The 14,242-nt window shown below is 48.6% G+C and overlaps 1 protein-coding gene across 3 annotated transcripts in view; it reads right to left on the minus strand.

Annotated features, from left to right (window-relative positions):
* The window catches only part of Csmd2 (CUB and Sushi multiple domains 2), a 558,343-nt gene that overhangs the window by 254,804 nt on the left and 289,297 nt on the right, over positions 1–14,242 (minus strand). For 2 of the 3 annotated variants that reach the window (XM_040756596.1, XM_040756595.1), the window contains exons 7-9: positions 6,641–6,718; positions 1,722–1,809; positions 924–1,048 (exon numbers count right to left, since the gene is read on the minus strand). In XM_040756596.1, coding sequence (XP_040612530.1) covers positions 924–1,048; positions 1,722–1,809; positions 6,641–6,718 — 291 coding nt within the window. The remainder of the gene's footprint in view (positions 1–923; positions 1,049–1,721; positions 1,810–6,640; positions 6,719–14,242) is intronic. The other variant, XM_040756597.1, reaches the window with a different exon arrangement.

Below are 14,242 nucleotides of genomic sequence, written 5' to 3' on the forward strand. Positions count from 1 at the left end.
TCTCAGACTGGATGGATCTAACACAGGATGTCTCCTGTCTCTCAGACTGGATGGATCTAACACAGGATGTCTCCTGTCTCTCATATTGGATGGATCTAACACAGGATGTCTCCTGTCTCTTAACTGGATGGATCTAACACAGGATGTCTCCTGTCTCTTAAGTGGATGGATCTAACACAGGATGTCTCCTGTCTCTTAACTGGATGGATCTAACACAGGATGTCTCCTGTCTCAGACTGGATGGATCTAACACAGGATGTCTCCTGTCTCTTAACTGGATGGATCTAACACAGGATGTCTCCTGTCTCAGACTGGATGGATCTAACACAGGATGTCTCCTGTCTCAGACTGGATGGATCTAACACAGGATGTCTCCTGTCTCAGACTGGATGGATCTAACACAGGATGTCTCCTGTCTCAGACTGGATGGATCTAACACAGGATGTCTCCTGTCTCAGACTGGATGGATCTAACACAGGATGTCTCCTGTCTCTCATATTGGATGGATCTAACACAGGATGTCTCCTGTCTCAGACTGGATGGATCTAACACAGGATGTCTCCTGTCTCTCATACTGGATGGATCTAACACAGGAGCACAAGGGTTACTTGCATTCCTATTTCTGTGTGATTCTGATCTCTTTGTGCACTGTGCCAGCAACCTGCTTCCTGTGCACCAATCCTGTCAGACTGTGAAGTCCACACAGGGCAGGGGTTGTGTCTGTCTCCCCACCTCTCTATGCTTGCTCTTAGCAAAAGCCTTGATACAGAGAAGATGACAAAAAATCACAGTAATTAGTCAAGGATGCAGGACCTGAGTTCTAGGGAACAGTAGACAGCAAGATGAGCCAGCCTGGGTAAGGGTCCAGGTCTCCATGCCCAGCCTGGCTATCTAGGTGGCCTCCCTTCTGCAGGTGCTCTCACCTCGACAGACCGGCCTGTGGTCACTCCAGGCTGCAAACATGTCGCTCACTTTCATGCAGGTGATCCGCTTGGACCCTTGCAGGTCATAGCCCTCGTTGCAGGTGAATTGGACGCTGGATCCTAACCTGGGAGACAAGGTGCGTTATGAGTTCATTCCCTGGATCTGCCAGGCCCTGCCCTGAGAAGTACACCCAGGCTCCCCAAACAAGTCTCCCTGGGAAAGTTCTTTCTCCTTCTGGCCTTTCATCTGGGCTCTTCTGTTCGACACTTAAAATCTGTTGGAGGATATGGCTGCCCTTCATCTTAGTTGTTTGGAAACATTTGATGGTTTTAAGTTTGAGTTAAAAGAAGACTTTGTGAGCAAAGAGCACTGCTGTGAGATAAGCATCCATTAGGACTAAGAGTGGGTGGATGGTACCTGTAAACCAGGGTCTAAAGGGAGGGAATACGGGAAGATGCCTTCGTAGTTCAAACCTCTGCCAAAAAAAATACCATGGATGGCCCTCTGAGGTATGCCAGATGGCTATAGGCCTGCCACCATTATGTAATGTGTCCAAGAGTGACCCATTGAACTCTGGCTGCATGCATTTTGAGACATTATGGGCAAGTTTTAGTGATACCCATTCACACCTCGTAAGGCAGGAATATTCTCCCGAGGATCAGACTATGAGAGGCCACAGCTTTTCCTGCATGCATCACACCCTCTCTACCCAACCTCCAGGAAGGGCAGGTTTTGTTCTCCCCACACCCAGGTCACCAACCCCATCTGCAGCCAGAAAGTCCCCCAGTAGGTCTTACCTGAAGTCTGAGCCTAGTCTTTTGCCCCTTTCAGGAATTCCAGGGTCTGGACACATATTATGTCCTTGGGACACACCAACCTGAGTTACTACAAGGCAAAAAACAGCACACACATAGATAGACAGTCTCAGGAAGGCACAGGGCTGGGCAGTGTCTCGGGTGGGAGGAGGAGACAGGATGAAGGCCTGCTCCCCCCAACTTGTGGAGGATGTTGGGGCTCTCTACTGGATAGGGGTTTTCCTGATTGTGCAAGGTGGGAGACTGCTTTTGATAAACTACTTTGCAAGAAAAATCCAAGTGAGATTCTTTGGGATCATGTGGGCTCTGAGACAGCCCTCCTCCCCAACAACCATCCTGTTCCCTCGTCCCACATCAGTGTCCAGAAGTGGACTGTCCAAAGGTTCTGGTGACCTCCCCATCCTGCACTTCAGGTCCAGGGATGGAGACTCTAGATGAGATGACTCTGCCCCCGCCCCCTCAGCCCCAGATGGAGAGATGACTCAAAGAAAGTTAAAAAAAAAAAGGTGAATGCATGATCAGAAACGGTAAAGAATGAGAGAGAGAGTTGTAGCTTCAAGTTCAAAGCAGGGACTTGAGCTTAGAGACGGACATTTCTTCTGAGAACTCTCTTCCCATCAGACCCCTAGCAAATCACAGTAGGCAAGTACCAGAATATTAGCCCCCACACTCCTCCCAATGCTACCAGCCAAGCGCGCCAACCAGATGTTATCTGGGGTATTTCTATTACAGTCTCACACCAGTTTACAAAACCCATATCCATGCCTGCCTGAGCTAGAGCAGAGCTTGGCTTGGGACGGCGGATGCAAATACAGTGCAGACAATGGGCAACTCTTGGGCCCCTGCCTGCTCATTTTTCTTGATGGTTGCCAATGGTCAGCTTGACTAGCCTCATACCTCTGGATTCCCAGAGTGGAGGATGACTGACAACAGAATCCAGGCAGACTGCTTAGCCAGAGAAGTTTCAAGAACTCACCAATCCCATGACTCCAGTGGCAACTGAGGGGTTACAGAAGGTCTATAGCAACAGTCTTGCTCATATCGCACTCAGCACCCCGTAATGTGAGAGAGGTCCTTCGTCTTCCACCTACACATTACCCACTCATTCCCCACGGAGGGCACATATTCACTGAACCCCTTTTTGTACAAGGCTTTCTACTGGCTACAAGGGGAGCTGCCGAGGGGTGGTCAGGAATGACTACTGTCTTCAAGGAGTTTCCCTTTGAGGGAAACCGTAAGTATTGAAGGAACTTCAGAACCCAAACTGGGAGTAACGAAGGCATGCTTAGATGGGGACCAGTCATACATTACTGGGAGAAGTGTGGAAGTTTCCCCAGAGCAGGTGGCATTGAACATGGATCTTCTAAAGGGGTGAGATTTAGACACATGGGGGCAGAAGACAGGCATAGAAGAGTGAGGTGCAGTCAGAGAAATTGTAGGGTGTCAGGTGTAGCTAGAGTTAGAGAGGGGAGTGTCAAGGTGAAGCATGAGGCTTCAGAGATAAGGCCTTTGAGGGGTATGAGTCTTATCCTGAATACACAGGAATTGGGGGGCTCTTGGAGAGTTCTGTGAAACAGGATGTGAGCAGTAAAGGAAGGTCTATCTCCCTGAGTTTGAAGCTAGCCTGCTCTACATAGCAAGTTCTAGGACATCCAGGGCCACATGATGAGAAACAAACAAAAACAAACCCATGCCACAAAACAAAACAAACAAAGAGTTCTGGGTAGCAGCAGGGTCCTCCTTATTAGAGGAAGTTCCTTGTTAATTCAGGTCAAGGACAACGAGAGTCTGGTGAGGTATGTGAGGCAGGGAATGGATGATGAAAAGAGAATGCAGAAGGATAAGGCAGCGAGAGGGAGAGTGGGACTCCAGAGCCTGGAGCTATGAGGACACTGGGAGCTGGTGGAGGGGGGGGCACTGCTGAGGTTTCAGTTCACTGCTGCAAGTGGTGTCTTGGAATGGCCCCAAGTAGCCCAGTGCAATTCTGACAAGGCAACCCGAACACTTACACAGGCTCCATGCTCAGGCCAGACACAGGCTGAGCTCTTGGTTGTGTGGCAATGCCAGCAAGGCCTCTTGGGTGGCTCCACACTGCCAGGTTGAGGCAGGCCACCTCTCTGGATATTAGTCTTGACCCTGTTCCCTTCCTGATCAAGCCTGTACTTCCAAAGCTTTTACATCCTCAACTTGACAGAACTATTTCCACCAACCCAAAAACCTGCAGACTTGGACAGCAAGACTGAAGTCTCTGAAGCAGAGTGAGTTTTCAGAGAGCCATGGTGATTTGCCAGGACAGGAAAGGAGATGGTTACTGGGGTTTCCAGGACAGCGGGAGTTTGGGGAGTAAAGGCGGTATCCAGAGGGGAAGAAGGTTCCTCATCCCAAGGGCTGCCCCCTGAAGACTTTGTCATTAAGCCTGTGGACCATCCCTGCAGCAGATTCTAAGTTCAGTGTCCATCCTCTTCAGGCCCTGCCCATTCACCTTGTCCACGAACCACACCCATCCCAGGTCCCTGGCCAATGGAAACAACCACCCCTTAGCAGCACCTTGAGAATTTCCAGCAGTCCCACCCCTTCTATAGTCCTCTCATTCAGTACTGACCGATATCCCGGAAGTAGGTGAGGCTGAACCAGAGCTAAGATGACAATGCCCTCTGCCCTGCCTCCAGCTGCCAGCAGCTAAAGTTTAGGCACCATTCAGGAGTTAGAAATCCACTGACATAGCTCACATCCAGCCAGAACCCTTTCCCAAGGTACTGACAGCAGTCCTTTGAAGACCTAGAAGACTCTCCAGGAAACAAGCAAATTTAGAACTTACAACCAGGGATCAGATGACTATGGGAATTGCAGAAGCAAAAGGCACTCCTGCTGTCTTCAGAACTTCACTGCCATTCTAAACCAGACACTTGTATTTGACTTGCTGTTGGCTACTGGAGGTCAAGAACTCAGGATAATCCTGATCTCCCCATCGACGGCCCCACAATAAGGAAAATATGTGACAGCATCTTCTACCCAAAATGAAGGGAGATGCCGATAGGTGCCCACTCAGAAGTCACTGCCAGAGGAAGAAATCAGCAGGGTCCACCCCTTCCCTGAGTTCCAGACAGCTGTCCACAGGGGGTCTGAGCAGACTATAAAGTCCATGCAGATATCAGCAGCTGCCCCAGAGCAACTTGAGTCAAACTCACCCCTGTCTGGGAAACTCTTGAAATGGATGTAAAACCTTGTCAAAAGAAATATCACATATATGTATACATGTACATGCATGTCCATGTTTGAAGATTGTTTATATTACTTCTTTAATTTTTTAAAACTTTTCTGGGACTGTTGCGGACACCTTGGAAAGGTGCAGGTGATGAAAACCATGAGCTTAAACTTAGACAAATGCACCCTAACATCACATGCATTTTTTTCAGCTACTTTATGGGCCTCTTGCAGTAAGGAAGGCACATCTTAGATCCAAAAGCATCTAAGATTTAACATCTGTAAAATGATGATGTATACTCTAAGGAAGGCTAGGGTTCTACATGACCATTTTACAGATGTTGAAACTGAGTCAGTAGTTTCTCAGGTAGTAAAGGACAAATATTTGCACCCTCCCAAAGCTGGATGTTTCTCTAAGCTTGTTTATGGCTCTATGGCAAAATGTACAACAAAGCCACAGTCGCCTTGGTTCATTCGGTCTCCATGGCTACACTTGGACCCAGGGCCTAAGTGGACCATTCTCTACAGGGTCCTGGACTGAACCAGAACTTTTCTAAGGTCCCATCTCTGACCCCAATGTCCTTAGTCAAGCACAAAAATAGAGTCCCCTAGCTTCCTTCTGTCATCCTACAGAGTTCCTGGTCTATAGGTTAATGCAACAGCCACCAGTACCTCTGATTTGGGGGAACTTTAGACTATGACAAGTCCCCACACTCTGGTTCATTCTAGTCAGGTCCCCAACCGTCTCTGCCCCCAACCTGGCCACAGACACCAGCATAGATCTTGGGAACCCGGTGTCTTTCCACCATCTCTGCTTACCAAATAAACTCTGGCAATTAAAGACACATGAGTTCAGGGAGGTGAGACAGGAGGAGGCAGGAGAAGAAGCAGAGAGAAGAGGGAGGCAGAGGCAGGGGTGGGGGAGAAGGAGGAGGGCGAGGAGGACAAGGGCAGCTAAAGGGAATGGCAGGAAGGAAACAGAATCAACAACCTGGGGACCAGAGTAGCTTGGCTCAAGAAAGAAGACAGAGTGTCTGCACCACACCCCCAAGGCTTATACCCTAAATCCCTTCAGCACAGGCCCACAAGGTGTCTCTCTGGATATGATGTTCTAGATCATTCCCCAGCACCAGAGCCTTTTGATCTTCCAAACAAGGGGTAGCAGGAAAAAGTTCTGAAAGACGCAATTTGCCCAAGCAGGGTGCCGTCGGAATTTCCCCACCACCCATAGAGCCAGGACCCAATTCCCCTCTTTGCTCTGCCCAGCCAGGTCCAGCACTCTTGGAGGGGCTTATTAGACATGTCCTTTCCTTCTCTTCACCATCTGACCTCGGGCGCCAACCCCCCACCACCCAGATCCAAGCCTGAAGAGACACCAGAGAGAGGACTGTCTTAGCAGGTGGAAGTGAGTCAAAAGGAAAAAATAAAGAGAGAAATGTGCAGTAATGACTCCCTGGACTGCAGATCGAATGGGAAGTGAGGAGGGAGGCAATGGAAGGAGAGGGCAGAGGGCAGCCCGGGGCTGCTCATTGGCTGCAGGCTCCGTGAGTCCATGCACAGATGGAGGGAGGGAGGGACCAAGGAAGCCATTTAGCGGAAGCTAGCTTCCCTGTGGTCACAGCTGGCCACAGCACCAGAGGTTCAGATCCAAGCGTGAGGCCCCGTGCCCAGGCATGGGCAGGCCAGGTGACACTTACACACAGACGTCTTCTGGTTGCTGCCTTTGCTGGGCATCAGCTTTACACCTCGAGACTTCAGTTCAATTTGCTTCTTGACTGGAGAGGACAGAGAAGGAAAGATGGTTGGAGGGGCCATCTGTGGCCTGGACAGGGTTCCTGAAGAATGAGGTGTGCCCACTCCTTTGACAAATTGTGATATAACACTGTCATCTACCGTTTCAGAACCACGGAACCCAGCAGCAACAATAAAAACATCTCCAACAACAACAACAACAACAACATCCTTGTTTTTAAGTGAGCTTATGATTTCATATTGGGCTGCATTCACGGCTATGCCAGGCTGCATGTGGGCCACATGAGTTACAGGTTGGACACACTGCAGGTCAGATTTATCCTATCTCTTGGCTTCGGATGTCCCTTGGGGGAAGACTTCCTGTATAGTCAAATAGCAAGGGGTGGCAGGGTCTCTCTCATGAAGGAACAGACTCCTCTGAGGGAGGCAGGAAAGGGGCTCTGTCACCTTGTGGTGTCTGATGGGCTCTAAACCTGCAAGGCCTCTCCTGGGAATGAAGTTTCACTATATTGAGGTTCCTGGGTATGCCCTAACTTCAGTCTTATCCTTGGGGAGTGTTTTGTGAGCATCTGCAGTTGGCTAAGTTTGGATCTGGAATGCTCTCCCCCCAAACTAAGGGTTCAATTGTCAGCCTGTGACACTCTTGGTCAGTGCTAGAAGCTTCTGCAAGTGGGACTTATGGGAAGGAAGTTAGGCCATTAAGCATGTGTCCTCAGAAGGGCTCTTTGGACATCAGACTTGTCCTACTTCTCTTTTGTTTCCCTGCTGCCATGGTGAGCGGCTCCTCCACCAGGTGCTCCCTCCACCATGGACTGTACTGCCACAGGCCCAACCCACAGATTATAGATGCCTCTTGACATCATGAGCCCAAACAACCCTGTCTCCTTCTTATTTGATTTGCCTTAGGTATTTGCTATAGCAATGGGAAGCTGAGGAGCGCATAGTTCACCCTCTGCATGTTTGTTACTCTGTATATTCTTCCCTTCCCAATTTCTGAGCCAGCCCTGACAGGGAGTGGTAAACTAGTCAAACTCAAATTGTCACTATTTCCCACATCACGCCATTTGTGATATGGATATTTTATGGCACTGGGAATTAAACCCAGCACTCATGCCTAGCAGGCAAGTACTCTGTCACTCATATATATAAAATTTGCCTTGTGGTATGACTTTTGTAGCATTGCAGACATGAGGTATATTTCTCTTTTATCCCTTGACCTTGGGTTTGGCCACTGGAAACTTGGAGGCCTTGAGTCCAAAGCCTTGAAAAGCACCTGCTGGATTAGGTTTCTGTTACATCTTTACCATCATGGGAAGATCTGGCCAGCCAATAGGTCCATCTAGACCCAGTCCATACTAGCAGACTTGGGGACAAGGGAGGCTAAGTCCTGGAGGTCACTGAAGGTTGGAATTTGGGTGGCTACCTGATGGATTAAATAATAGTCTTGGTTCTGTCCATTTAAAACAGCTCCACAGGTGTTTGCTGAGTGGCATGCAAAAGACGGAGCTCCTGGTGACAAAGGCCCATCCTTCTCCTCATCTGTTGCCCTGGGTCTGGCTTCCCTTGTCTCCAGGGCATTCTGGCTACCAAAGGACTCATTGCATTTGGTTGTAAGCCTTGGTCCATCTGTACAGTTACATCCCTGTGTGCCATGTCAGTTGGCCTCTGCTGCTGACTCGGCCCTGTTGATCAATGCTCAGCAGTCGTAAGAGCTGTGTCTAGGCATTAGCTGTGTGCCAGGCCCTGGGTGCTTCACAAGTTCATTACTGGCCTCCTTGGCTCCTCGCTCTTAAGCCACACATAATCCCACACAATAAATCCTCCCCAATGTCTACCCTGTGAGCCACTTGCCACAATCTCCATATCTGTCACCCAAGTGCTGATACCTCTTTCCTGGTTGCCATGACCTTTCACCTTCCTCCTTCATCTCTGAGTAGCCGGCTCTTAGCAAAGGGCCAGAGGAATGCTGGGTTAGCATGAGTCAGACCATGCTACATCCATTTCTGCTTGGAGCTTTTTAGTGGCAATGTGCTCTCCTGGAGAACAGGCCAGAGTCTGAAAGTGGCCCACAAGGACCAAACTGCTCTCCTTGTGGCCTCACTGGCTTTCTCCTTGACCCCCACCTGTCCTATCTAGCTTCACAGACCTCCCTGTGGTTCCCACAGTGTGCCAGGAATACTGACTGTTTTGGCTGCCAGCTTCTCCAGAATGCTTCCCCTTATATGTCTGTGACTTGTTCCCCTTTTCTCCAGAGGCAGTTGGGCAAACCCCTTTCCTCGGCGAGCCTTTGCCCAGAACCCCACTAAAATGGCCCCTCCAGCTCCTGCTCTCTTGCCTATCTCGAGTTCATCTCCTGAGCATTGTAGCATGGTAGCCATCTTTAGAATTCTTTAAGGCATGCTCTCACTATGTAGCCCTAGCTGTCCTGGAACTCATTATGTAGACCAGCCTGGCCTCCAATTCCTAGAGATCTGCCGTCTGTCTCCCCAGTGCTGGGCTTAAAGGTGTGCCCCACCACCACACCTGGTTCATTTATCATTCTACGCTGCAGTGTAAGGGAGACTAAGGCAAGCACTCTTGTTAGCGCCTGCATTCTCAGTGCCTAAAAGAGTATCCATGACTTCAGACATCTGTCACTGGGTCCTTAAGCTTCCAACTTCCTTTCCTGGTGGCTGTTATGCTTACTTGTCAGAAAATAAAACTAGAAATCATGGAGGGTCAGGTGACTGGAGTTAGAAGATGAGGCCCAGACTTTCTGTGACTCTGGCCTCTTAAGTGATTCCAAGGGTGCCACCCACCTTCCCCAGTTCAGGTGCCGAAGGCCCAGACACTCAGTTAGGATCGGAGGAAACACACCACTTCCCAAACAAAAGTCGACAGTGTCAGTTGTGCAGGGGGTTCTCCCAGTGCCCCCACTTCTGGCTAAATAGAAAAGCTGACCAAGGAATTTGTTCCCCTGACAAGTGATGGTCTCCATGGAATGCGTGATGAAATGCAGTCACTACCACAGAGCCCCACTCTCCCTCTGCACTCTGGAACCTCCCTTATAAATGTGCATTGCTCTCTGTGTGTATCCAGCAGGAAAATTTCCAATGAACACTAACATGGGCACATTATCAAAAGGAGGGCATTAGCAGGGAAACATGCATTATTCAAGCCCAGTTAATACGGTATGGCTGAGATTCAACCATCCCTGGGAGAAACAGAGCTGTCTGAGTGCCATGAGGAAAGTTGAAGTTTCTGTCCCCAGGATTCCAGGGTAGCAAGGTGAGTGTGGGGCCTCTGAACCAGTGAAGCCCATCAGAGGCATGTCTGCAGAGATGGCTTACCACACTGAACCAAGAGGTAGGGGTGTGGCTGGAGGTTCAATTATGGATTCTTAGCTCTGATTCTAGTGTCTATTGGTGGGGAGGGATGAGGATGAGCAGAGCAGCACAGACACCATTTCCAGGCGCCCATGACACACTGGGTTTCCTGTGGAGCTATTGATGGAGCATGAGAACCATGGACATGAAGAGAGAGGCTGCTTGGATTCAAGATTGCATAAGGAAAAGCCCCTCCCCCACCCCTCTTCCCTCTTGATAACCCTAGAAGGACTCCTGATTTTGGGGTCTGTGCTGCCTAGTTTTATGTCAACTTGGTACAACCTGGGGTTATCTGGAAAGAGGGGACTTCGACTGAGAAAATGTGCCTACCAGATTGGCCTGTGGGAAAGCCTATGAGGCATTTTCTTGAGTAATGACTGATGAGATAGGGCCTAGGCCACTGTGGGTGTTGTCATCCCTGGGAAGGTGGTCCTGAGGTTTATAAGAAGGTAAAATGAGCAATCCAGGAGGAGCAAGCCAGTAAGTAGCACTCCTCCATGCTTCTACTTCAGTTTCTGCCCCAACTTCCTTCAGTGATGGACTATGATGTGTGTTAGCTGAATTATACCCTTTCCTCCTCAAGTTGCTTTTGGCCATGGTGTTCTATCACAGCAACAGAAACCCTACCTAAGACAGGATCCACCCTCTATGCCCTCCCCAGAAGTGCTGCCTAACCCTCAGGCTCAGGACCTGGTAGCTGTGCTGCCATTGGTAGCGAATGACATCATCTCCCAGCCCAAGTTGGAGCTCATTTCCATTCTTTCCTCCCCTTTCCTTCTCTTCCCTTCCCTTTCCTCCCCTTTCCCCTTTCCCATTCCTCTTTCCTTTCCTCCTACTTTTACTATAGGACAGAGTTTACCAAGGTGATGAGTGCTAAATGGGAAGGAATCTAAAAAGTCAATGTATACATTAATTTTGTTATTGTTTACTCCTTGGAGCCCGGTCTCTAGGCTTGCACCATCCATGATACCTTGGGGCATCAAGAGGTCGGTGGACACACATCAGAATCTTTGGGCAGAATTTCTGCTCTCATAGCCTGGGAAGTACAGGAGTCACAACTTTTTGAGTAGATGTTTCTCAATCTATAAAAGATGCCCATCCAGGCTCAGTTGGCCTGGATGGAGCCTCTCCTTAGAGTCTGCATCTTGTACCAACCCATTACTGGGAGTCTCTCTGCTTCCTGAGCACTGTGACATGGATGGCTTTGCTCCACCATTTATCCACAGTGATGCTCAGCCTCACCTTAGGCCCTCAAAAATGGGGCCAGTGAACCACAGGCTGAAACCTTTGAATGGTGAACACATATAAAAATCTTTTATCCCTGAGATTTTTATTTTATTACAGCAACAAACATCTAAACAGAAATGGCTCTGAAGAAACAGAGTTGTTACAGTGGGGTCAGGAACCTATGGAACTAGTTTGGGGAGAGAATGTAGAGGAGTTTGGGGGAACAGGCTGAGAAGCCCAGGATGCTGTGATCAGAGATCAATGGGCAGTTCTGATGGAGCACAGAAGATACTCATGTAGACAGGGCCTCTACTGAGAACTGGATGCAGGACATCCATGTGAAATTGTGGTAATGAACTCTCTCCTCTCTCTCACTTTCCTGATTCTGTTCAGGTTGAAGGCTCTGTGGTGGGACCCTCTGCTTTTCCTTGGTTGAATGGCAGTTGAATCATGTTGGATGGAACCAAGAACTTGTTACTGTTTTTAAAGATTAAGGGTGGTTTAATGATGTATTGAGAGACACATGTTGCTGGGTGTGTCTGTGTGGGCATCTCCACACATGATTAGAGTGTGAGGGCTCTGACCTAGTAGATGATTTTTGTCCACTGACGGATTTCAGATCTGAATGGATTCCTGGGAGGTTGGAACTGCAAGAAATGGGGCTTAATTGGAGGACGTAGGCCCTTAAGGCCACGCCTTTAAAAAGCTTGGCATTGGCCCATTGCTGTTCTCTTCTCCCAGACTGCTTGAGGCTGCCACTCCACGACATACTCCCACCACTGTGCCTCAGTCTCAAAATGATGGAGTCAGCAGCCTTAGAACCAAAGTAAATCTCCCTTTTAAGTTGTTCCTCTTGGGTATTTGTCCAAGACAGTAAGGAATGTGGATCTAGGCAAGATTTATATCACCAGGGACATCAGCATCAAAGAGTCACCTTTGTATGCTGGGGCCTCAGTTTCGAGGGTCCCAGGGACACAATCATGTCTTAGGTTTTGCATAAAGCAAAACAGCCCGCTCAGATGGGTGGAGCATGGCATGCCAGGGGAAATTAGTCACAAAGTGAGCTCATTGATGAACTATCTCAGAAGATCCAAGTGGACCAGGATGTCAAGGTGGAGGGCCCAAGCATGGAGCAGGTATCCCTATAGAGCCCCCAAGAGCATGACTTCAGGCCCAGGCAGAAAGGAGGGTCAAATGAATAGTTGAATAAATCAGTAAGAACCTTGAGAATTTCTGGGGTGCATTCATTCACATTGCCTACACATTCATCCATTACTGGGGATGCCTGCAAATATTGTGCCACTGGGTTATATTCAGGTACTAGTTGCTAGAAAGAGAGTCTTACCTAAGGGGCTGAGGAGATGGCTCAGTGGTTAGACTGCTTACTGTGTAAGTAAGTACAGATCCTAGAACCCACATAAATGGTAGGGGTGTTACATTGCCTCATCTTAATTCTAGCCCTAGAAAACAGAGACAGGGGATCCCCAGAGAAAGCTGGCTAGCCAGACTATACAAACCAGTGAATCTGGGTTTGATTAAGAGAGCCTGTCTCTATGAAGAATGTGGAAGAATGGGTGATCAAGGAAGATTTCAGACATCAACCTTAGGCCTCCATAAGTACACACCCACAAGTATGTGTGTATACATATACACATACATATACATATACACATACATATACATATATGTGTGAACATGCATATAGACACTGTACACAGAGACATATGAAAAGAAGGAAGAAACAAGAAAGATTCTATAATCATTAATGAAGTAAAGAAAAGGTACAGCCTGGTGCTGGGCTGGTGTTCCTCAATACACTCAAATGCACACTCTGTGGTACATATATGCATATAGATGACATCTATGCACATATGGTCATTCATGTCTGCAAATAGAACACTCATGAGCACACATGTGAGCCCATGGATAAAGATATTCACACAGAGAATGCAAGTCACACATGGATATGGGCTTTCTCACTGTAGGTGCCGAGTCAGGACTCCCAAGAGAGCCATGCTGGCTCTAACCAGTTGATGGAAATCCTAGTAGGTACATCCATCTCCTCCAAATGAGAACGGCTACAGAAGACTGCCAGGCTGCCCTGCTCATCCTTTCCATTCTGGTTAATTACAAGACATTTCCCTGCTGTCATAAAGGTTAGTGGGACTCATGGCATGCGGTGAGCAGGAGGAATCTGGTGATACAAACAGCTCTCTAGTCCGAAGCTCAAGCTATCAGACTGAACAAACAGGAGGCAAGGGTGTCTTAGGGAAGAGGGAAGCCTGGCTTCTCCCCACAGCTCTGGGAGTGCAGACATTGACAGAGCCTGTGCCTGTGGATTCAGACTCAGAATCCTTGGTTGTAGCTGGCTGTCCTGTTGACAAAGTCAACCCTAGATATCTTGTCACAGCTCATCCCACATTGTTTGCTCACCGTCTGCAAGGGTCTCAGCCACCCCTGTTTAATCTTATCCTCTCTCGCTTAGATTTTGTTTTGCTCTCTTGAGTCTATTCCTTGAAAGTTGACTAGGGTAGTAGTTTGAGAACTGAGTTCTGATCTCCTCTTTTTGGGACAGGAGAAGGATGCGTGTACATCCTACATCTCACCCTCCCTCACTGCCATGCTGTTCCATGATGGGACCACCTCAACTACTCACATCCTTTGCTAGATGAGCTTTTCAATTCAGACTGGCACTTAAGGAGTGACATCCAGGACAGATGCCTGAGGTCTAAGGCCATAGGATGTGGACCTAGCAGTTGTGGCAGCCACCTCATTGGAACCAAAGAGAAGAATGGTAATTTGTGAATGGAGCTGGCATTGTCTCTGGGCCAACTGACTCATAGGATGAATACAAACTATATGCTCCAGACTTGACGAAGAAGGGGCTAGATAGACTATCATTACTAGCTTCTGCACTGGCATACATAGCTGAATGGAAGGGTCAGAACAGACGTG

The sequence above is a fragment of the Mesocricetus auratus genome, unplaced genomic scaffold (genome assembly GCF_017639785.1).
Source record: "Mesocricetus auratus isolate SY011 unplaced genomic scaffold, BCM_Maur_2.0 Super-Scaffold_100014, whole genome shotgun sequence".
Lineage (NCBI taxonomy): Eukaryota > Metazoa > Chordata > Mammalia > Rodentia > Cricetidae > Mesocricetus > Mesocricetus auratus.